The sequence below is a fragment of the Columba livia genome, chromosome 1, assembly GCF_036013475.1.
Source record: "Columba livia isolate bColLiv1 breed racing homer chromosome 1, bColLiv1.pat.W.v2, whole genome shotgun sequence".
Classification (NCBI taxonomy): Eukaryota; Metazoa; Chordata; class Aves; order Columbiformes; family Columbidae; genus Columba; species Columba livia.
Genome location: NC_088602.1, coordinates 139,379,518 through 139,403,434, shown reverse-complemented (window position 1 = coordinate 139,403,434; position 23,917 = coordinate 139,379,518). Strand labels below are relative to the sequence as shown.

General features: G+C 37.0%; 1 protein-coding gene across 4 annotated transcripts in view; it reads left to right on the top strand.

Annotated features, from left to right (window-relative positions):
- SMC1B (structural maintenance of chromosomes 1B) overlaps positions 1-23,917 on the top strand; it is a 37,529-nt gene that overhangs the window by 10,367 nt on the left and 3,245 nt on the right. For all 4 annotated transcript variants that reach the window (XR_010466720.1, XM_065033088.1, XM_005509537.3 and 1 more), the window contains exons 10-23: positions 2,743-2,928; positions 5,271-5,450; positions 6,386-6,532; positions 7,153-7,290; positions 7,791-7,907; positions 9,624-9,730; positions 11,363-11,504; positions 12,942-13,087; positions 14,023-14,176; positions 15,622-15,720; positions 16,630-16,786; positions 17,520-17,674; positions 21,105-21,256; positions 21,503-21,572. Coding sequence is in view for 3 of the 4 variants with exons in the window: in XM_065033088.1 (XP_064889160.1) it covers positions 2,743-2,928; positions 5,271-5,450; positions 6,386-6,532; positions 7,153-7,290; positions 7,791-7,907; positions 9,624-9,730; positions 11,363-11,504; positions 12,942-13,087; positions 14,023-14,176; positions 15,622-15,720; positions 16,630-16,786; positions 17,520-17,674; positions 21,105-21,256; positions 21,503-21,572 (1,950 nt within the window). In the remaining variant the exon portion in view is untranslated. The remainder of the gene's footprint in view (positions 1-2,742; positions 2,929-5,270; positions 5,451-6,385; positions 6,533-7,152; positions 7,291-7,790; positions 7,908-9,623; positions 9,731-11,362; positions 11,505-12,941; positions 13,088-14,022; positions 14,177-15,621; positions 15,721-16,629; positions 16,787-17,519; positions 17,675-21,104; positions 21,257-21,502; positions 21,573-23,917) is intronic.

The following is a 23,917-nucleotide window of genomic DNA, read 5'->3' as shown; positions in this document are numbered from 1 at the left end:
AACTTTATGCTTGTTTGAGTGTGCTTGGTGCAGTAGTATTACCGTAAGAATAGTAGCATATACTGTCACTATTTTTCACAGTTTCCAGAAATAGATTGCTACTTAGATCAAGGAATATTTTTTATCTCTTGTGTGATTTTTGCAGTGTTTGATTTATTTACTTTTTGTTTTCTCCTGTCCTCGAACAGGACTTATTTTGAACAACTGAATGGGAAGTTTAGCTGTGAGACCATTTATTCCAGAAAGAATGCTTCTTCCAAAGGACAGTTTTTATATGTGCATGAGATTTTTTTCTGTTAGGAGATGGTCTGTCTTTGCTAATCAGTTACCATATTTTACTTAAATTACTCTTCAGTAATGTCATTAAATGTTCTGTGTATTGATCCGGAATTGTCAGCAGACACTGATTGTTTTATGAGGCATATCTTCACCTTTTTATTGACACTTAAAAATATTTACTTGAACATTGGAAACCATTCCAAATAAAACTTTTTAACAAATCTAATCAATTGAATAGTTGATATCTGAGTATGTCCCAGTATGATCAGTCTGTTTTGAACATAATCAGTTGAGATGTACATGCTGGGAATCTTCTTTTTTTTAATGTTTAGGGGGTGACATATTTCTGATTCTGAGTGCTGCCATATGAACATAAAAATAAAATGTTTTCTGTTGTTCTTGGTTTCTTCATCTTTTGCAGAACATCCTCAGAATCTGGCAAGTGTCTGATCCTGTTGTTTTCTTGAGAAACATTAAAATTAATTATTAAAAACTAAGAAATTTGCTTTTCTTCAGGATTTTTTCATCCACGTTAACAAGGTGTTCAAAAAAAATCAAAAATATGATTGGTATATCTTTCTTTGCTCACTCTTTGTAAAAGAATCCCTAGTTGAAAAGAAGTGGATCAGACTGGTGATAGTTTGTTGGCTTAGGGGCGTGCAGGTGTTCAGGATGTTCTGTTATTTTCCTTCAGGAGCTGCAAACATAAGAGTACTTACAAGTGTGATCACTTCTAACAAATGAAAACTAGATAAGTCAAATCAGTTAAATAAATTATCCAATTACAGAAAGTCTTAATGCTGTCTGCTTCAACTACCTTTGCTCCTGCAATAATTTTTCTGACACCAACATATGAGGTAACGGAGTTGCTTCTGAGCTGCTCCTTATACTCTAGTGTACCAGTTCCAGATTACTGAACACAATCCAAGCTAAAGTCTTGGGATGGAAGGGTTGTGACACATTTCATCTTCTGGTAGTCCACTAAGTACTCAGTCAGAACTGAAGGAAATCTTGGTATCGGTCTTTTGGATTTCGTGGGCATAAAATGGCATACTGCTTCTACATGTTTAATTCTTACATCCATTTTAAAGCTTTTATTCTTCTGTTCTTGTAATGGTTGGTGAGCATTCCAGGTACTGGAATAGCCATGCAGCAATATGATGGCCACTGTATGAGTGACGCGTACATTTTCGTGGATATGTCTGATTTAAGTTAATTTTGCAGCTGATTACAGATTTTACAGTTTGATTTTCAAAATGGCATTCTTACTTTGGCGGTTTTAATTGGCAAGATTGCTATTTTTACCGATTCAGTTGGGCTGTCAATATTTGTTTTCACAGAAATCTGGCATTCCATCTGGACTTAAGTGCCTGTGTCTGTTATGGGATGTAGATCCTCTGTATGGTTTTGCATGTCTGAAACATTGTGTGTCTGAGCTGTAGACAGAAACATCCAAGTAGATGACTTGTGTGAGAAAACCAGAAAACTAAATAAAGACCTTTGTGATCTTGGGTGTTTTCCTTACTTCTACTGTTTTTCAGAAAAAGGAGAGCATTTGTCAAGAGAAGGGTAGGAAAGTAGATCATAGTGGGCCATGATTTGATCTACTGGCAACTATCTCAAATACATAATTCGTGAGATAATACTGTGGGTGACCTGTCACATACAGCTCTTACCAGTTGTCTTCCTGTTCTCATTTGTTTAAATTTGATAAAGTTAAACCTGTAGATATGCAATAGGAGACCAGTAGCTGTATGTCAACAAGCAGGAAAATTGTTCTTGCATAAATTTACAGGTTATAATGTTCAGAATGTACATCACTAGCTTTAATAATTTAAGAAAAGGTCATCTGTACCTACAATTACAAAAATGGAACAAAAGGCCTTGAGGGAGTGTGTACAGCAAAGAACTAATTAGTTTTATCTGTGGAGGTATTATTTCAGTATATGGCAAAACAGACTTGATTATGTGGACTGTGTAGTACAAGAAAAGTGGTTTTTATTCTTTTCATGCTACTGAAGCAAGCAGATACTTCTTTTTTTGGGTTAAAACTGGAATACTGCTTTTCTTCCTACCATTTTCCAGTTAACAGTTCTATTTATTCAGGACCTTACTGTCCTTCAAAGACCTTACTGTGTGTTAAATACTTTCTTTTTATTAGCTAATTTTGCTGTTTTCAAACTGTCATACTTCTAGAAGTTGATACTATACATTGTGAGTAAAACATAGATATGTAACTGCAACCTCAGAGAAAAAATAGCTTCAGATTTTGGAGGTGTACTTTGCTGTTTGGATTGATGACTGCTACAATTTCTTTTTTTTTCTGATGTATAGCCATTGTAAGAGGGTGCAGCTGGTAGACATGTGACACATTTTCCTCTTACTACTTCAGTGTCTTCTATGCAGAAATATTATTTTGTATCTAAAGTAATATATTGCTATATTCTCTATTTTTATATTCAGTTTGGAAGACTGCTTGACCTGTGTCATCCTATTCATAAAAAGTACCAGCTTGCTGTTACAAAGGTATTCAGCAAATACATGACTGCTATTGTTGTTGCCACTGAAAAAACAGCAAAAGATTGCATTCGATTCCTAAAACAAGAACGAGCTGAACCTGAAACTTTTCTTGCTTTGGATTACCTTGATGTAAGTACATTTTTCTTTATCCTGTCACCAGCAAGTTAATACACTTGTAAATCTTGATATTGGCTCATTGAAGCTTAACTAAAATAGGCTTAAGTGTTAAGTCAAAGCACTTATGAAGTGAACTTCATGAGGTTGGCCCGTTTCTCTCCAGCCTGCTGAGGTCCCTCTGGAAGGCAGCATGACTATGTGGCGTACAAACAATTCCTCCCAGTTTTGTGTCATTGCTAAAGCTTGCTGAGGGTACACTCTGCCGCATCATCCAGATAATTAATGAAGATATTAAACAGGATTGGTCCCAGTACTGACATGGCTAGTTACTGGCCTCCAACTGGACTTCGTGCCAGCAGTTGCCACTCTGTGGATCTGTCTTTTCAGCCAGTTTTCAGTCCACCTCACTGTTCATTTCACCTGTATTTCAGCAGCTTCTCTATGAAGATCTCATGGGAGACAGTGTTGAAAGACTTACTGAAGTCTAGGTAGACAGTATACACTGCTCTCATCTACCAGGCCAGTCATTTCGTTGTAGAAGGCTATCACTTTGCTCAGATATGGCTGACTTGGTGAATATATGCTGACTGCTCCTTCAAGACTTTTGTGTCCTTAGTGTGCCTAGAAATGGTTTCCATCACTTTCTCAGGGATCAAGGTGAGGCTGACTGTCCTGTAGTTCCCTGGGTCCCCTTTCTTGCCCCATTTTGAACACAGGAGTGCCACTTGTTTTTTCTCCAGTCCTTAGGCACCTCTTTCAGTTGCCGTGATTATTCAAAGATTATTGAGAGTGGCCTTGCAATTACATCAGCCAGCTCCCTCACCACTGGTGGCTGCATCACATCAGAGCCCGTGCATTTATGTGTGTCCAGTTCACTTAGGCATTCCCTGACCTGATCCCCTTCAATCAAGGGTATGTCGTCTTTGTTCCAGACTTTCCCCCAGTCTTTGGAACCTGGCACTCCTGGAGGCCAATCTCTCTAGTAAAGACTGAGGTGAAGAAAGAATTCAGTACCTCAGTTTCTGCTATATCCTGTGTCACCAGGTTCCCTTCCTCATTCAGCAGCAGGCCCACATTTCTCCTAGTCTTCCTTTTATCGCCTATGTAGTTACAGAAGCCATTTCTTTGACATCACTTGCCAGATTCAATGCCAGTTTGGCTTTCACTTTCTGAACCCCATATCTGCATGCTTGAACAGTGCCTCTATACTTCTCCAAGGTTACCGGTCCCTACTTCTGCCTTCTGTATACTTCCTTTTTTGTATTTGAATTTTGACAGGAGCTCCTTGTTTACCCATGTAGGCCTCCTGGTATTTTTGCCTGCCTTCCTGCTCGTTGGTATGATAGCTCTTAAGGCTAGAGGAGGTGGTCGTTGAATATTAATCAGCATTCTTAAGCCCCTCTTCACTCTGGGACCTTATCCCATGGGACTCTACCAAGCACATGTTTGAAGAGGCCAGAGTCTGTTCTCCTGAAGTCCAGGGTTGTGATCTTGCCATTTGTCCTGCTCCCTCATCTCAGGACCCTGAAATCTCCTATCTCATGCTGACTGCAGCCAGGACTGCATTTGACCCTCCCATCTGCAGCTAGCTTTTCATTGCTGGTGAGTATGAGGTCCAGCAGAGGCCCTCTCATTGGCTTCTCTGTCACTTGATTGAGGAAGTTGTCATGAATGCCTTCCAGGAACCACTTGGATTTCTTATGCCATGCTGTGTTGCCTGTGTAGCAAATATCAGGGTGGTTCAAGTCCCCTGTAAGGACCAGGGTTTCCGAATGTGATACTGCTTGTAGTTGTCTGTACAAGGCCTCATCCACTTGTTCTTCCTAGTCAGCCTGTAGCAAACACCCACTAAAATGTTAAATTTATGTGTTCTTTCTTCAGTCCTTACCTATGAACTCCAAGTTGGTTCATCATCCTTCCCCAAGCAGGACTCCATGCATTCCAGCTGTTCGCTCAGTTACAGGGCAACTCCACCTCCTCATCTTCCCAGCCTGTCATTCCTAAAGAGCCCTTACCCCTCCACTGCAGCACTCGAATTGTAGGAACCATCCCGCTGTGTCTCCATGATCCCAAGAAGATTGCAGCCCTACAACTGCACACAGATCTTTAACTCATCTTGTTTATTCCCCATGCTATATGCACTAGTGTACTTGTATTTCATACACAGTGAAATAGGTTATCAAGATTTAAGGACTATAATATATGCAGAATATGAAAACCAGATTTGTTCCTAGTCTTGTGGCGATGGAGACTCCCATTCCATTGATTTGTATGTCCTGTCCCTGGACTACCCATATTTGTACATGCATTGTTATTACAACATGGATTCTAAACATCATTTGTTTGCTTTACAGGTTAGACCAATCAACGAAAAGTTGAGAGAGATAAAAGGAGCTAAAATGCTGGTGGATGTTGTGCAAACTCCATTTGCTCCACTGAAAAAAGTGATTCAGTTTGTGAGTGGGAATGGCCTGGTCTGTGAAACAGTTAAAGAAGCAAAGCAAATAGCATTTGATGGACCAGTGAGGTTGAAAGTAAGCTGAATTTTGTTGCATATGTTTTTTGTTGCACTTATGTATTTCATGCCATTTAAATAAATCTTCTATAAACATCCCATGAAGTATTGCAGATGAATGCAGTGGTATTACACTGTCTAGTCTATTCCCACATAAATAAACCCCCAGATATTTCACATGGTCATACTTTGCTCTGTATGGTAGGATGTATAAGTGGTTTCCTGGGAAACAGTCTGGTTTAAAAATACTTTATCTTTCTAGCTTTTCTATGAAGAAATGCTTTCAAAAATTATTTAAAATATCTGACAGAACCACTTCAGTTGTAGATGTAGACTGTGGTGAGGACTGGAAGCTTCTCTCTGTCTCTTCCTGCAGTTCTTCTCCCTTATCCATATCTCTGTTGTTGTCAATAGTCCACAGAGCCTTTTTATGCACTTAGTAAACTTCTAAAAATCTTGATTAAAACAGCTTCATGTTGAAGGTGAGTATGAAACTGTGTTTATTTGGAACCCAGTTAAATCAGAAAAACACCCACTTTCTTTACTAAAATTTACACTTGTTGTTTATAAATGAGCTGTTTTCCTTCACTTCATTATCCCATTGCTTGGTTCACGCTACAGAGCTAGTTGCCTTCTCAGTTGCCAGTGTATTCACAAATGTCTCATAGTATTTCCTAAATACAAGGAAATTATATAATTCCACTTCCTTCTCTGATCAGTTGCAATAATACCAAAATGTGACTAGTGCCAAGAAACAAAAGATGTTTTTTGTGGCTTCGTGTATCTTATTTTAGCAGGTTTGGAACAGGAAAAAAAAAACAACAACCTGGAGTCCAATTAAAATGTGGTTGTTTCTTGTTTAACTACCATATCTTGGTGCACTAGTTCATGGGATATTTTGGCTGCTTTGTGTTCAGATTTATTTAGCTATAAGGTGTTTTTTTTTTCTTCCAGACAGTGGCTCTTGATGGAACATTATTTTTGAAATCTGGAGTGATTTCTGGAGGATCCAGTGACTTAAGAGTTAAAGCTAGATGTTGGGATGAGAAAGAGATGAATAAAATGAAAGAAAAAAGAGATAGTTTGATTAATGAGTTAAAGGTACGTCTCTTAAAAGCACTTAACTGCAAAAGGCATAAAGGGTTGAATGTCAGATGTAATTTAATTCAGCTATGGGAAGATGATTTTCTAAAAAGGTGATTTTCAAAACATTTAGAAGATGCAGGTAGGACATAATAGCTGTTTATCCTCTTCCAGTTAATAATAATCAACTGTGGGTCTCTGTCCTTAGCTGATGGGTTGGTTCACTTATCACAGAAGCAAAGAGCCAGGACAATGCTGTTGATACAAGTGCCTTCAAGGAAATTGAGCTGTTGTTTTCAAGTACGTGAAGGCTTTTGGTGGAAATGATGATACATTCCGTTAACCCGTTAACATTAAAATATTTGTACAGACCAAAACATGTCAGTGTAAAATTATTTGTCATACCTCTAGTTATTTTGGAGGAGGGATATGGTAGGAATTCAGGAATTTGCAAGCATGTGTTTTCTTTTAATAAATCTGTTACGCTGAATACGACCAATGCTATCAGCATTTACCTTGAATGTAGCCTATTCAGTGAAGCTAGCTTTATGTAGTGCATGAAACTGAAAAATTAGTCATTTCCCAATAAGTCATCTTTTACTCTATATGCTTTTTCTCCCATTGTGATATTTTTCTAGGACTTAATGAAGATCAAACGAAAGGAGACTGACTTGAAGCAGTTGTATGCTCAGTGCCATGGAATTCAGATGCGCCTTAAATATTCACAGACTGAATTAGAGCTTATTAAAAAGAAACATCTCGCTAATCTCTACACGGTATAGTACTAAGTCTTTATAATTTTCATGTTTAAAAATTTTATTGTTTTACCTAGGCTGTAATTACTGGTGAAGTAAATACTACTTCCTTACGTAGTTTTTTTAATTCAGTTTAAGTTTTACCTAGCAGCAATTATGACTGACGAATTAGTAAAATATATTTAAAAAAAAGGTTACAAAGTAATGTACATGAGGCTTTTTCTATTTTAGGTTTTAAATTTAATTTCTGGTAGGCTTGGTTTGTCATTTAGTAACCTTCAGAAGTCCGTAACTCAAAATGCACTGTAAATTATACTTATGTAATTTGCTTTTCTACTCATTACAACTCTAATCATTGCATGCATCTTTGCAATTCTAGTGGGTAAGTGGCATTTGAGAAGATAATATTTAATGTTTTTAGTCAGAAAAATACAGTTAATCTGGAACAGAACTGTCTCTGAATTTCTAGAAAGTTGACTGTCCTTTTAAGAAAAATTACCATCTTTTTACTTCCTATGTAGGAAAAATCAAAACTGGAAAGTGAACTGTTAAATATTGAGTCTCAGCATGATATGCTGAATGAAGGAGTAGCACAAAGAAAAGAAAAAATTGAAGAATTTCAGAAAAAAATTAATGAGGTAATGCCTTCTGTCCTGGTCATATGTAACAGCTTGTGCTGTTGAACTGCAGAAACTTCTTTCTGTTCCTGCTGACTTTTAGAACTTGGACAACATTTAACTTTGAACTACTTTGTTAACAAGGGTTGTAAGTTAACTCCAGCAGTCTTGCCACATTCTTTACTTTCCTTACCAAGGTAACTGAACAGAAATACATTTGAATGCTAATATATATGTGTCACAGCTTTGCAAATCAGTTTCCTTAAAATCAAAATTCTATTACTTCTATGTGCCAAACAGACACTGAACCAATTAAATCCATCTACTTCTTGAATATTAGATGAAGCTTTGCTTAATATATACACTGTAATGTCGTTTGTTGTAGGAGAAAATTTTTGAGTTTGAAGAAGATGGGTTGGTTTTCCTCCGCCTTTTCTTGCTCTGCTAATAAGTACTATTTACTCTTTGTAATATTAAGCAGGGACAGTCCCTCAAAGTGCACGGCTTTGGAGCTCTCCTACTGTATATCAGATCACAGAAAAATACTACCCTCGGCCTGAGAGTAGGATTTAATAAGTCTCAGCATATTCTTTCTCAGATTCTAACACCCAGTTTACTTGTAAGAAACTGCAGTTACAAGATCATCTCTGTTTGTGGAGAGATAATTATGCAGTGTGACTTCATGGCTAGACTATAACTTTCTTTCTGGACGTCTGCATCTTTGTGCAACCAAAACTGCCCCATGTTCTCTGTCTTGCTTGTGGTACAGGCATGAGGAAGTGCGGAAGTCATCTGCAAGTACTGAGAAGAAAATAATTGATGTTAGGCTGTAAGAATTCCAAATACAGGGAACTTTTCTTTTGTTTGTTCTACAAAAAAAAAAAAAAAAAAGAAAAAAAAAGAAAAAAAGGAGGCTGGTCATCAGTTTCCAAAGAATACTGTTACTTGAATAGTGATTTGATGTTGTATTTGATATCTGGTTAAACAAGCCTGCATACCAAAAACGTATAAACAATACTGGGCTTTGACCTGTAAAGTTCACTTAAAAGTTTGTTCAGTTCATTGAGTTTTTTTTTAAAGGCTTTAGGCTGTTGCTATTTCTTTGGTCAGTCATGCCATAGATGCCATAGACACTATACCTACTATTTGCTTAAATTTTTCATTAAGATTTTAGGACTGGTTTTGGCTGAAGCGTTTGTTCATATGTATGTATAATTAGGAAATGAGATATGAAGATTTTGTTAGTATATACTTATAATTAGGAAATTAGAGATTCTGTGCTGTGGCTTTGCTATGAATTGAACATGGTCATCATAATCTTTCCAAGTAACACATAAATATTAATGAAGAACTGAATGACACCCAAGAAACCTGTTGTATCTGATTAGTGTCTTGCGTACTATTCAGCTTTGTCTTCTTCAGCTGACTGGGAACCACAGATGAAACCAGGGGTCTTGGTGACATTGTGATGACTTTGATTGTCTTTGGAATGAACAGGTGCTGTCAAGATGAGCTTAGAGTTACCTTTTGCACATCATATGCCTTGTATCTGACATTCGTATTGAAGGCGTTATTTGAAAATGTCAAATACCAATTATTCCTCAGTAGTTCAGTTTGCTGTTTCTTAAAGTACCTTGAAAATCCAGCCCATAGCATTAAGTTATTGTCTAAATGTTTTACTTCTGTAAGTGCCAAAAGAGTATAAACATTTTTTGCTCTATTTATTTTTATTCAAAGGCTGAAGATGCTGTTTTCCGGGAATTCTGTGAAGAAATTGGTATAGAAAATATTCGTGTGTATGAACAAGAACATGTCAGACAACAAGAGGAGATTGATAAGAGAAGGTGGTATTTGTAATTGAAATGTAAAAAAGTGGTTTGTATTAGATTGAGCACACTTGTAAATTAGTAACTTCATCACAGGAAAGACCACAAAAACCTAGAACACTGTAAAAGGTTATAATATCATTGCAAAGATTAGTTAGCAGTTGCACTGCTATGGTTTGGTTTTATTGGAAAGTTATTGACATTTTGCTAGAAACTTGAAAGGTAAAATTTAGTATTTTAGTAGCACTAGTGTAGAAAAATAAAGAATAGTTTTCTAAAATCTGCATTGAAAAGTGGCTCTATCACAAATTGAGGATGACATGAAGGCTCTGTGTGTACGATGCATTGATTTGGTATAGGAACATGCTGTTAAGGAAAACAGGATATTCACTTTCTCACGGGCAACCTCAACTGGTATTCCCTTCAAACAGGCCCATGTCACAGGACCACAAATTTATATCTTAACGAACAAGAATATTAAAATGTCTCCTTGTACTACAGGCATTTTCAGGCAGATGATAGTTTGTGCATTTGCTGACCTTATTTATAGATAATACACCTTTTCTACAAGATTAGTGTAATGGCTAGCACTGAACTCCATTTTCTTTTCAGCTGTCTTCAGCTGCTAAGGGATCCTGTGACTGGTTTTCAGAAGCTGGTCCAGATGTATGTTTTTGGCTAGCACTGCAGTGAGGTAGTAGTGCAGTGCATTCAGTTGCAGTTAAAGCGCCTGTTGACTGAAGTGATATGATCATTTATGTTCGCAAGATCTGAAGTCTGAGAAGTTAATAACAGGACAATGAAAAGAGGACATTTTTGCATGGCCTTGTGCTACACTGCACGTACAGCCTTGGCCTTGCTTGTTCCCTAACTTGCCACCATTAGTCCTGTAACCCTGGGCTATGGTGCCTTCTTGCTCTGGTCTAAAGAGCCTGGAGCTGGTGGTGTGCCAATCCTTTTGGTGGGACAACGGATGCAGCACTAGTAGTAAATAATTTGGGAACCTCAGAGGCAGACAGTAACAGCTGAGAGGAGGCCATCCTGTAAATAGCTGCTTAGTTTTTCTTCAGTCCTTTCTCACAGCAGCATGTGAAAAAGTTTCTGCCATTGTACCCCTATAAACAAATAACAGGTCTCAATTGAGAGATGGTAAGCAAGGCTGAATATGACTTTAAAAGTTCTGGTCTCATGCTTCTTAATTGTCGTCTCCCAACTGAGATAGGTTCCTTATTCAGATAAACATGCACACCAACTGACTTAGGCTTAGAGAGGCTGAGCAGGGAGCGCTGGTGTTGGATAACTACACAGTATCAATGTAGCTTTTGTTAGGCTCATATCTACGTCATTTACAGGTATATCATTCAAACTGAGATACTTGAACTTTTAGTGTTATTTTCTGTATTATATATGGCCATATTATATATTGTATTTTTTGAACTATTATCACTGTATTTTTGTAACTTCCAACATATTCACAGGATGTGGTGTAGTGGAATTGATGATCCAAATGTATGCAAATTTTTGTGTTCAAGTAGAAGATATAAAAATGCTATCTGAATAGTCAAAATGAAAATGTATCTTGTAATAACTTAAATTATAGTTATTAGCCTGCTTTGTAAGTATTGGTTTGAAATGCTGTACTTTGCCTAGACTGGAGTTTGAAAATCAGAAGACACGACTAAACTTTCAGCTGGAATATAATCGTGATCATCTACAAAAATTAACAAATGCAGTTAGCAAGTTCAGGGAGACCATTCGTAAAGATGAAGCTGAGATTATTGGGCTACAGAAGGTAACTAAAATATATTTATATATATATACATATATATATTTGGGGCTGAGAAGAAAGAAAGGATTGAATTACAATTCTGAATAAATGTAGTTGACTATGAGTAGTAATTCTACGGCTTAATTCAATGTTGATTTTGTAAATGTTAAATCAGTGTAGTTGCATATTGTTATTTTAACCTTGGAATAACCTGTCATATTATGGTACTTATTAATTATTAAAAATAAGCTTACTAAAGATAAAATTTGGGATTACCGTATGTACAATGTTACACTGTGTTTAGTTTATATGAAGAGGCAGCATATGAATACAGATAAAACTAGTAGCTTGTGGCTGAGATGCTTAGCATTTTTAAGGTGCTTCACAGACACTAATAGGCTTAAAATAATTGTATGAAAACTGATTTAGATTTTTACTTAAAGTAATAATTATGGGTTCCTCCTTCATAGTGTTCTGTATGAATAAAGTATTTTTTGTGTGTGTGTGTTAATGTTGCATGTTAAATAAACTGTGCTTGTGCACTGGAAAGTGAAGGAGAAAAGATGTAATAGTGCTGTGAACAAAAAACAGAAGTGAAATATAAAACTGTCCCAAAGTGGGCAAAAAACCCCACATGCATTATTTGAAGTCTGTATTTTAGCATTAGAAGACACATATTTCTGATGCTGAGAAAAAACAGTAGACCCGTTCTCAGTCATGCACAAAACCATGTCTGACTTCATGTCAGTGTGCATAATTCTTCTGAAATATGACTTTGAGTAAATTCAGATATTTTTGTCCTGGAGAAGAATTGTGTGTATTAAGTTCAGAAGGTACTTTGTTCTGATACTGAAACAGCAGTAAGTCTTGATTAAGTTGCTGTAATTTTAGTCTCCTAAGGACCATGTCTTCATGCATATAGCATCAAGTTTACTGTATTCTAGCACCTCATTTTTAGCAATTTAGCATGGGTGTGGGTTATATGGGAAAGACTCTTGTAGAATACCTCCACAGATTGCTTGTTCTCTGTGGATTGCTTCAGGATTTATTTTTAATGAACTGTAGTTTTAAAGGATTTTGGGTTATGTTAGCTGTTGCTAATTATGATTTACAGCAGATGGGATCTTTTTGTCCAGAGTTAAGGGACTAATTGAGGGGAAGGGAGTAACCTACAGATTGGATGTCCTGGGGTCCCTGCCTTTTTGATGGCTTTTTATAGTTTAGTCTGGTACAGTCACAAATCTTGATTTTTGTCAAGATTTTGTCAAGTTGGCTGTGTCTGTGTATATGAAACAACCGGATCTTCATATGTGTCAGGGTGTTTACTCAGTGCCTTTCAGATTTTGTGGTGTAACCCATTTGAACATACTGTAACCAATTTAAACTCTTTCTGTCTGCATAATAAAGGCTCCATATCAAGCTTTTTGGTGAAAGGTTAAAAATGTAAATATTTCTGTGCAGGATGAGGAGAAGTTTTTAAAGAAAGTGAATGAACTTGTGAAGGAGCAGGAACATCTTAAAGATAGATTAAATGTCCATAAATCTGAGGTTATAAAAACCCAGAAAGAAGTTGAAGAGTTAAGAAGGACAATGTTGGCCCTTAACAGGTAATCACTAATTGTACTTCTGGGAAAATGATTTATGTGATAATATTTAAAATAGTAATCAGATGTCTGAACTTCTTTTGTTCTGTTTTCTGTTTGCTTGCTAGTAGTTCCGTGTTTTTGCTTGAGTTGTATGGTTAATGAGATTTTTTTTTTTTTTTTTCTGATTCCAGTGTTCTCATTTTCTCCAGGCTTTTCAAGTATTGGATATTCATTTTAGGTCACTATTTTGTCCTTGCTATATTTTTAAATCACTTGCTTTGGGGACCGTTTAGACTTAAGTTTTCTTACGCTTGTTTATTATTGATTTATTTAATGTCTCTTAATCAAGAGTCATCTTTGTGTTCGTAAAAAACGCAACATACTGGCACAGTGGAATTGTGTATAAACTCATACATGGTATACCTAGTAACTGATTTTGTAGTGTGTAATTTTAACAATATAAGACTGTTACATCTCTGCCTTACTTAGCAACTTGACGCTATCAAAGGAATTTGTTGCAAAGAATCAAGGCATATTTGTTTAAATTTTAAAAGGATCAAATCTCCATAACATGTTCAGCAGAGCTGAGCTGAGCAGAGTTTAGTTGTAGTTAGGAAACATGGATATTTGAATATGTTATAGTGTGAACTCACAATGTATTGAATCTATGTCCATGTTACTGTAATTTACCTTGCGATAGAGTTAAGAGTTACTACAGAATAGCAGTGTTAGCTTGTGTGCTAGAATAGTGTGTGGTTCCCAGCTCCCTCTTGAGTAATTCAGGAGAATGAAGGGGATGGAAGAAGTTAAGTACCACTTTCCTTTATGTTTGATGAGGTTTACAGAGCAAAAAGCCCTCTTTGTGATTGCTAATGTTGATCATGCTACGTCACTGCAGATATTATTGGCGGTGCTGCTGCTGCTCTTTGATAGTTTTGTGCCTTTTGTGTACGTAGGGAAGCTACGAAATTACAAAAGGAAGCTACAGCTATAGAAACCTCTCTAGAAGAGAAAAGATTAAGAAGACACAATATGCTTCTTGAATGCAAGGTGCAGGACTTGAAAATAAAGCTCCTGTTTGGATCACTGGATGACATCAGTGAAGTAGAGGTACTTAAAATGTTTACAGAAGATAAATATCACGGACGAGTAATTATTCAATCTTGAATTTAAAGATTTTTCTTTTTCCATACAAGACTGTTTGTCTTGCATAATAGTGTTAAAATAAATACCTTGTTTTCATATGAACAGGCCTCATCCACTCAAGAGAAGGATTTTTGTTTGTAGGCAGAACTGTTGTTGCAAGTATTTTTGCTTGTGCTTGAAATGTATTCCTGTGAAATATGTAAAATCACTGTAGTACAAGAAAATTGGTAATAAGGAGTATTCTAGATATACATTTGTAAGAGGATATATGGGGTCAGTTCAGAACTGTAAATAAATATGGAGTGTACATAGGTTGAGGTAGTATTTGGTTAATCATCCATGATATAAATGCTGTTTAAAATCATCCTTTTGTCTTCAGTAGATACAGATATTCACAGAAATTGGGGATAGGCTAAAATAAAAATACTCTCGCTATTAGAGGATTGACCCTAATTATTTTTCCTCAGTCTTCCCTCTTTTTCCAGCATATCTTTTGTGAGGAGAAATCAAACTTTCTCCACTGTTATGAAAGAAAAGAGCTGTGGGTTTTGAAGGACTTGTAACAAGTTGTGAATCTGGAAGGAGTCCTATTGTATCCATTCCTTGGAAAAGTACTTTGATTGGAGGGATAGGTGTGAATGGGTGCATGAGAAGACAAAATAAAGGCAGGGAGGTAGGCAAGTCTTTATGGGAAAGGACAGGAACTGCTAGTCATCAGAGTATGGAGGCAGCTCAGCTCTCGCCATTTACGAATAAAGAAGAGTGAAACCAAGGAGGTTGGCAGTATGAACAACAGCTTTGGTTCATAATTAATGTCACTGAGAAGTCCAGTAAGATTTGGTTCTGTGAAAGAATCTTGGCAGGAAAGGGACTAATAATGGCATGCAGCACGCACTTCATTTAAGGTCAGGTAGCTGTTTGAAATCCAGGCTTACAATGTCAAGAAGATAGTTGCTTCATTTCTGTACGACACAAGCACCATCATTTCTTTTGAGGCCAACTGAGTGGAAGAAACACCTTGACCTATACACTTCAGAGCCTTTCCTTGAGAGGGGAATGAATTATCATGGGAACATAAATCCTTTCCAACCAGGAGATTTACAGAATGCACATTGTTCCAAATAAATCACAAAAAGAAACAAAACAAAACAAAAAATTACTGCTGCTTTTCTAGCTTCAAACTGAAATGAGCAGATGTTTTCATCTTGATAGAATACGTGCATTTTTTAAGTAGACTCACAGGATCTTAACTAACGGTTAACTCCATTTTGGCTAGGGGAGGAGCAATGGAATAAGTTTACCACATACTGTGTTACCACTGTTTCCTCATTTCATATCATTTTAGTGTATTAACAGTTTGAAGTTAACTGTGCCATATTTTTGAACTGGAATATCCTTCATATTTATAGCTAGGAACTGAAACAGAAGGCACTGAGACTACATCAAGTATCTATGAGAGGGAAGAGGCAATTCAGATAGACTACAGCAGCCTAGCAGAAGACCTGAAGGTAGTAATTTTCCTTTAAATTACTAGTGATCGCTGTTTTTTATTTTAATTTATTTTTATTTAACATATTTTATTGAAATTATTTATTCTTTACTAGTCTTCAAATGAAACTTAATAAAACCACTGTTTAAGCGTGTGTGTGTGTGTTTTGGTTTTGCAGTCATATACACAGCACTAACGTATGGGATTTCTGGATAGGTCAGTTTCCCATATAACTAAATTTAATTTAAAGTTTACCTGAACTATAAAAATAGAATGGAGAAATATTAAATAGAACTCTGATTTTTTTTTTCCTTCCTCCTTCACTTTCTGCATTTAATTTCCAACACTGTAGATTATGACTCAGAACTCTAGAAACCAATGATTGGCTGCTAGGGGGGTTGTACCACCCTCACTCTGTAGTATTTTCAGAGACTGAGACTTACCAAACTTCCTTCTGTAACACTCCATTAGGTCATGTTTTCTTAGCAGATTTTTGTAATTTTATTTTTTTTCTGTTTAATCATAAAATAATTCAATGTTGGAGGCTAGGTACAGAGCAAAGGACGCGTCTGTCATCAGTGGAACTTGTCTCAAAGAACTCGTCAAGAACCTGTCTTCAAAGGTTTTCTTAAGAAATCGTGAAGTCAGCTAATCCTCCTCCTCTGTTCCATTTTAACCCCGACTTCTAGGCTGAAGGGAATCTGTGGTCTCTTTTTAAAGGTCTTGTGGAACAGTGCTTAGGACCTAGTAAACTTATTCCGAGAACTGAGACTCTGGGTGGAGTTTTTTGTTTTGGTGTGTTTTCAGTCAAAGCTATTAGGTGAGTGGGATACTTCTTCCAGAAATCATGAGTGCTTGCTGTATATGGTGATATATCTTGGCCTGAAAGCCAATTTTATTGCTCTACTATTTTTATTTTTTTCTTTAGGAGCTAGAGTCTCATAAAGAGATAGAGGATCGTCTGAACCAGATACAGCAGGAAATAAAAGCTAAAGAAAATACTTTAATGAAGACAGCTGCTCCAAACCTCAGAGCAGGAGAGAAATTACAGATAGCTCGGGACAAGTTCCAAGAATCAATAGATGGTAACACTGAGTCTTTCTTAATTATCTCTTTTGTGACTGTGAGAGTTTTCACCCTAATTGAAGTTCTTCTTCCTGGGGTTGGTCTTGCTGGCTTTGCTTCTTTTAGATTTAAGATACTTTAAAAAATATTATTGTCTTTTTAATTATATGTAAACCATTTATTAACATATACTTTGCAGTAGTTTACTGAAATACAGTGTGAATCATTGGAAAGATACTTTGTTGGCCCAGTGACATCATAAAGTATTTTTACTTATTTGCTAAAAATTACTGACTTTAAGGAAAATTAGAATAATTTTACTATTAAATAATTTAAGGAACATATATATGTTGTCCAGAACCCAGACATGAGCATTACTGCAAAATTATTGGTATCCTTAAAGAGCATTACAAGCATTAACATATTAAGAAAGCCAAGGTGCTCTGAAGCTGTAACAGGTAAGTGCTGGTGCTGCTTAGGGCTACCCAGCTTACAGAAGGAATTAGCAGAAGAATTTGTTCATTGCTCCAGATGAATAGAGCAGGTTGAATACATCCCAGCTGTTCAGTTTTTGGCGCCTCCATTTGAAATCTGGAAGGAAACTCATAATATTGGTATGATCCTTGTATGTGCATTAGAATCTTTCTTCTGCAATACGTTTTCCTTTGTTTGTTATGGTACCCAATATATATTTGTTCTGTGTATTTGCTTAGAGGCTTATTATGGAGTAATTTCACAAATTTCTTTTCATAGCTTTTGAGACCAGCAGAAAGGAGGCCCGAACATGCAAGCAAGAATTTGAACAGGTGAAAAAAAGAAGATATGAGCTTTTTAGCCGGTGCTTTGAGCACGCCTCCGTAGCTATTGATCAGATCTACAAGAAACTTTGCAGAAACAGTAGCGCTCAGGTGTGTCATGTTCTTAGGTGCTTGGCTTAAAAGGCCCACTTGATGCTTTGCTATCTAGAATAAGAGAATTTGGTAACACTTTTTTTAGCTTCCAAAGGTGGTTTCAGTCCTGAAAAAGAAAATTACACAAATAATAAATAATTCAGAATTTTTGGGTCAGAGGAGGAATAAGTAATATGCCCAAGCGTGCTTGACATTAGGCAGAGAAATGTCATGTAAAGGGAAGTACTCAGTTTGGGTTAATTTTACTCTTTGTGTTTAGCAGACTTGTAGATTATCATGACACAAATGTGAAATGTATTTGAGTAATTAATTTGCAAAAACATTGTTTTACAGAACTAATGATACCAATAATAATTAAAACCACTTAATCACTAGTGTAGATTAATCTAAAAATCATACATCACTATTTCAGTGCTAGTATTTTGTATGAGGTATTGAAGCTCCTTATACCTAACCCTGCTTAAATAAATATTTTTAAAACGTAGACTTAATATCACAGAATCACAGAATGTCAGGGATTGGAAGGGACCTCAAGAGATCACCTAGTCCAATCCCCCTGCCAGAGCAGGAACACTTAGATGAAGTCACACAGGAATGTATCGAGGCGGGTTTTGGATGTCTCCAGAGTAGGAGGCTCCACAGCCCCCCTGGGCAGCCTGTTCCAGTGCTCTGGCACCCTCACTGAGAAGAAGTTTCTTCTCAAATTTGAGTGGAACCTCCTGTGTTCCAGTTTGAACCCATCACCCCTTGTCCTACCATTGGTTGTCACCGAGAAGAGCCTGGCTCCATCCTCGTGACACTCACCCTTTAGATATCTGTAAACATTAATGAGGTCACCCCTCAGTCTCCTCTTCTCCAAGCTAAAGAGACCCAGCTCCCTCAGCCTTTCTTCATAAGGGAGATGCTCCACTCCCTTAATCATCATTGTTGCCCTGCGCTGGACTCTCTCCAGCAGTTCCCTGTCCTTCTGGAACTGAGGGGCCCAGAACTGGACACAATATTCCAGATGCGGTCTCACCAGGGCAGAGTAGAGGGGGAGGAGAACTTCTCTCCATCTACTAACCACCCCCCTTTTAATACACCCCAGGATGCCATTGGCCTTCCTGGCCACAAGGGCACAGTGCTGCCTCACGGTCATCCTGTTGTCCACCAGGAACCCCAGGTCCTTTTCCCCTATACCGCTTTCTAATACGTCATTCCCCAGCTTATGCTGGAACCTGGGGTTGTTCCTGCCCAGATATAAGACTCTATGCTTGCCCTTGTTATATTTCATTAAATTTTTCCCCGCCCAACTCTCCAGCCTGTCCAGGTCCCGCTGGATGGCAGCACAGCCTTCTGGCCTGTCAGCCACTCCGCCCAGCTTGGTGTCATCAGCAAACTTGCTGATAGTACACTCTTCTAAGAAACCTGTAGAAAAATTGTGTCACAGCTGTATTAATCTTTGCTAGTGTTCTAGTATTTATGCTGAAAGAGGAGATTCCCAAAGGCTGTGTTTACATCAAATTCTGTAGATAGTTGAATGTTTAAAAGGCCGAGGCTTGACCTTTTTGTCTGTCTTAAACTTCAGGTTTTGTGTTTTCCCTCAGAGTCAAATATTCAGTGAACACCTTAAATATCTTTAAAAATATCCTTTCTGCTTGTAGGTTGCACAGGATAATAAAGCATTTCTTTCTTCGTGATTAGTAGGCACATACCTTCTTCCCTAGAATAAATGTTGGACACATGTTAACTTCCCATCACTCTGACACAACCAATGTTTTCCAGATGCATTGCCAAAAATAAGTAGTTGGGTGCTTGCTTTCTGAGGTCTGTGATGCTGCACCTTGATTCGAGCTGTAGTAGTAACCTGGCCAACAGATTATCCTGTGATTAGCTGGGAAACTAAAACTACCCACTAGATACTAATACAGTAGCTGAAGGAACCTGGTCTCATTGCACTGGAAGAGAAATGGTGGTTCTGTGTGTGGCAGTTTGCTCTGGTTAGCTAAGGAAAGGGTTAGCTCTGAATTTTGCTATCAGAGGAGGTGGCCTGGGTTGCAGCTTGAACAGATACTTTTTAAGCAGCCTTATCAACTTTTAACATGAACATTTCTTAATATTAAAATTGATATTTGTTAACATTTATTAGTAATGCTTTCCTATCTAGTCCAAAAAAAGAGCAGCTTTCGTAGACTGAGTTAATTTAACTTGCAGAGATTCTGGACTCAGTACATTTGTGCATTGAACGTAATGATTAGTAAAATTTATTTCACCAGTACATTTTTAGAAGTACTTTAAAAGAAACAGCTGCCTAAGAAATCTTACATACACAGATTCACTGCTGGCTTTGCCACCAGTTCTTTTCCATTCTTCTTCTGTGGAGAGAGAGGTGTCGTTCCTTTCATGTCTTGATGAGCAAGGAACGTATGTTATCCTAGTAAGCTACAAAATGATTTTTGCTAACAGTGCCCATACATCTGAGAACTTCATCTTGCATAGATACATGCAATGGCATAGAACTGGGGGTTGCACTGCAAGATATTTGACATGTTTACAGCCTGCAGGACATTGTAGTAACAATGACAAGCATTCTCTCAACAGAGAAAAAGAGGAAAATATGCATGCCTCCAACAAAACGAAGATATTGCAAGCACTATATCTTACTTCTAGGACTATTTGCCACAGGAATTATTTTAAATAGAAAAACATGTAGTAGTTTGTTTTGTTTTTCTTTTCACTGTAATCTATGATCTGAGAGGAGCCATTTGAAATGACAGTCAACTATGGAGATTTTTCTTTTATCTGTATCCAGTTGTGCAGAGGAGAAGAGACTGTATTATTTTATTGTCTCTTCTATTTAATGAGAAAAATAAACCACGTAGCAATTATTTTATCCACTGTATTTTTTTTACTGGTTTGGAAAATGGCTCTTCCTTTTAAATAATGCTTTTAATTTTTGGACCTGGGAGCCATGATACAAAGTATAGAGAAAGAGTGTCTATATTAAAGTCTTTCTGCAGCTCAAAGCTAGGTTTGGTAAAACTAGCCTATCACAAAAAGTGTCATTTTTGATGTATATTAACTTCCAAAGGAGAGAAAACTGCTTTTGAAGTCTAAAATTTTAATTATTATTAAAAAGAGGCAATTACATAAAAGGTGATAAAATTAAGTTTATTTAGAATTTGGAAGTTTGTAAATAATGAGTATATGGAGCCATTTCCAAAATGGTTTTGTTAATTAGTCTCCTAGCTTGTGGTTCATTAACAAAGGTATATTCACTGGGAAATTTTAGAATGCTGCTCTTCAGCATAGATTGGCAGGTGGTACCTACAAATGAAGCTAACCTACCAGTTTCAACACTAGCTCAGTCAGTATTAAGCCTAAAAAAACATCAATCTTAATAATTTTATAAATGTCACTAGTAACAATGAAATGTATGTGTTTCCAGGCATTCCTTAGTCCTGAAAATCCTGAGGAGCCTTATCTGGAAGGCATTGGCTTTAACTGTGTGGCTCCAGGAAAGCGCTTCATGCCAATGGACTGTTTATCAGGAGGTGAAAAATCTGTGGCAGCTCTGGCTCTTGTGTTTGCTATACACAGGTAAAAGAAATAATTATGGTATTACTCAAGTACATGGTTAAGTGCAGGAAGATAGACAGTATTAGACTTAGCAGATTTTTTTAATGCAGTAATAAGAGTATCCAAACACTTACTAAAGTCCTTTATTCTTTACCTGCCATTACTTTTTATCCAAGTTTTCTGATAGAGAGAATCTCAAAAGTAATTAGAAAGTGATTTAATGTTTTTTGCATCAAAATGCAAAATACGGTGTATTTTCTTCTACAGTTTTCGGCCAGCGCCTTTTTTCGTTTTAGATGAGATAGATGCTGCCCTGGATAACACAAACATTGATAAAGTAAGTTGGTCCCTTCCGCTTTACCATTTTATCAACAGGATGATATCTTCTGTAGAAAGGTGGCTTCTTTTTATTACAGGTTGTTGGGATAAAGAAATTGATTACACTGTACTAACCTGTTTTCAACTACATTGGGTTTAGGACTGAAATAATGGTTTTATGAGATGTTAGACTAGGGCTAGGTTTAAATTCCTAAGTCTAAGTGTGTTTTAACCAGTCCCCAAACTGTGAAGTTGGGAGGATAGGTCAGGAGTGTGAACGTATGCTGCATGACCATGTGTGGTACAGTTGGATGCAAAGGTCACTTGTGAATTGTGTGGTTGGAATTTTTAACGCATTTGAGTTCCCTTACCTCTAAGAAGCAGAAGGGAGTGTATCTGTATGTTGAAAATCGAGTCATTCTATCATTGGAGTATTTATTTTATATAATGGGCCCACTAAATATTTTTACATTTAACACAAATTAAGAGCTATCACTCCCATCATTTTAGTCACCTCAGTTTTTTTGCTTGATGAAAATACCTTCTTGTCCTCTTCTCAGTTTCTCATTCCTATTTTTCTAATAAGTATTCACTACAGCAAAAACTTCTGATAGAATACAAATAGTAAATTGCCAACTGTAGATGTCAGTTTCTGAGAGGAGGAGACTTGATAGAAGGAGATTGTATGTAGGAGAGGAATCAAAAAGATTTCCACATGTGCCTGGATTTTCTTCTGTGGAAACATTCTGTTCCACATCAACTAAGACCAAGCTATATTTCTACTTAATAGTGGTGCCAGTATTAGTAGAACCTAACAAGCAAAAGCAGTTTATAAACACTAAACTTTTTTTTTTCTTTTAATTTCCTAATGGAGTTCACAATGATGTGTCAGGTACCCCAGAGTTTGCTTGGAGGGTACTTCTATAGTAGACAGCTGGGGAAGCCCCACTACTTGTGCCTGCCAGATAGAATTTCTTCTCAGAGATTACTGATCCCACATAGCATTGTGAGAAGCGTTTTCCTGAACCCAAGTTCCTTAAACATTCCTTGGGATACAAGTCCATGAGGGATATCCATCATTGACTACTGCAAGCACAAAAAGTTGCCCTGAATTTGTTTTAACTCAATCCAGTGTGTTTTAGCAACACCAGATCAGATGTAAAGAGACTGTAGTGAAAATAGTTAAGCAAGCTTTGAGTTTTGGCTCTCTATGTAGTGATTAGAAACAAGATTACACATCAAGGGATCACCTCTGTGATACGAACTTTTTAATGGGATACTAGTTACTGGTCTTTTCCTTAAGACCACTATGACTTAGAAGGTGAAGATGGCATATTCTGGTTAAATACCAGTTTTGAGTTTTCTGACTGTTGTTCTTAATTTTGGAGTCAAATGTATCATGGCTGATGTCTTAAGAGTTGCCCAGGCTGCCTCCAAGTTCTCCTTTACAGTCTTTCTTGTCCGCTATTATACTATTTAATGCTAAATTCAACATTTTTGCCTTGCATCAAAGCTGCAGTGTATTAGGTGATTAGCATTTCCCATCTCTGCAGACTTCTGAGGTGGTCTTTTGGATACAAATGTAAAATTCTCCATAATTCTATCTGGAGCTGGGCAGGGTCCCAGGTCATGCCTGACAAAATTGCTGGTTGTTACCTGGATGAGTTTAAGTTTACCCACATAAGTTCCTGTTGCAGTTGTTACAGATGCACCTGTTGTCAATTGCATACGCTTCCATGAAGTTCATGATTTCTGGTATGTTATCAGCTTTCCTTAGAGACTACAAAGGGTGCATTAGCACAGCTGCCAAGAGGCACAGTCATGAGGCGCTTTGTTGCAGTTTGCCTTTCTGAGTAGGCGCATTCGGACACATCTGGCAGAAGAGATACCTGCTTTATACCTAAAAATATGCTTCAGAATATGGTAAACAAAGAATAGCTGATTTGTTTGGGGTTTTTTTAATGCAGCTGGGTTTCTCAATTCAAACATATTTCAAATCTGACTGGTTTTCTTCTCTTCAGGTAAAAATCACATTCATAGCCCATTAAGGCCAAATTGTTCCTAGGCTTGTAACCTTTGCCATTGGTAGTATTTTGATGGTTTGAAAGTATCATATTTCATCTAACACATCAGCAACAATAATGTATGTTTTAAATATGTGTATTCAAGAAAATAAAGAACACAAACGCAGAGAGTTTTAAGTGCTGCAAGTTCTGGTCTAATGTATATTTATAAAAATAACATCCATAAATACCACTTTATGACCAAAGAACAATTACATTTGGATCATATTACACTTTAGGGTTAATCCTGAAATTGCCTGTAGTCTAAAGTAAGCCTTTAGTTGAGTCCTTGGAGCCCATC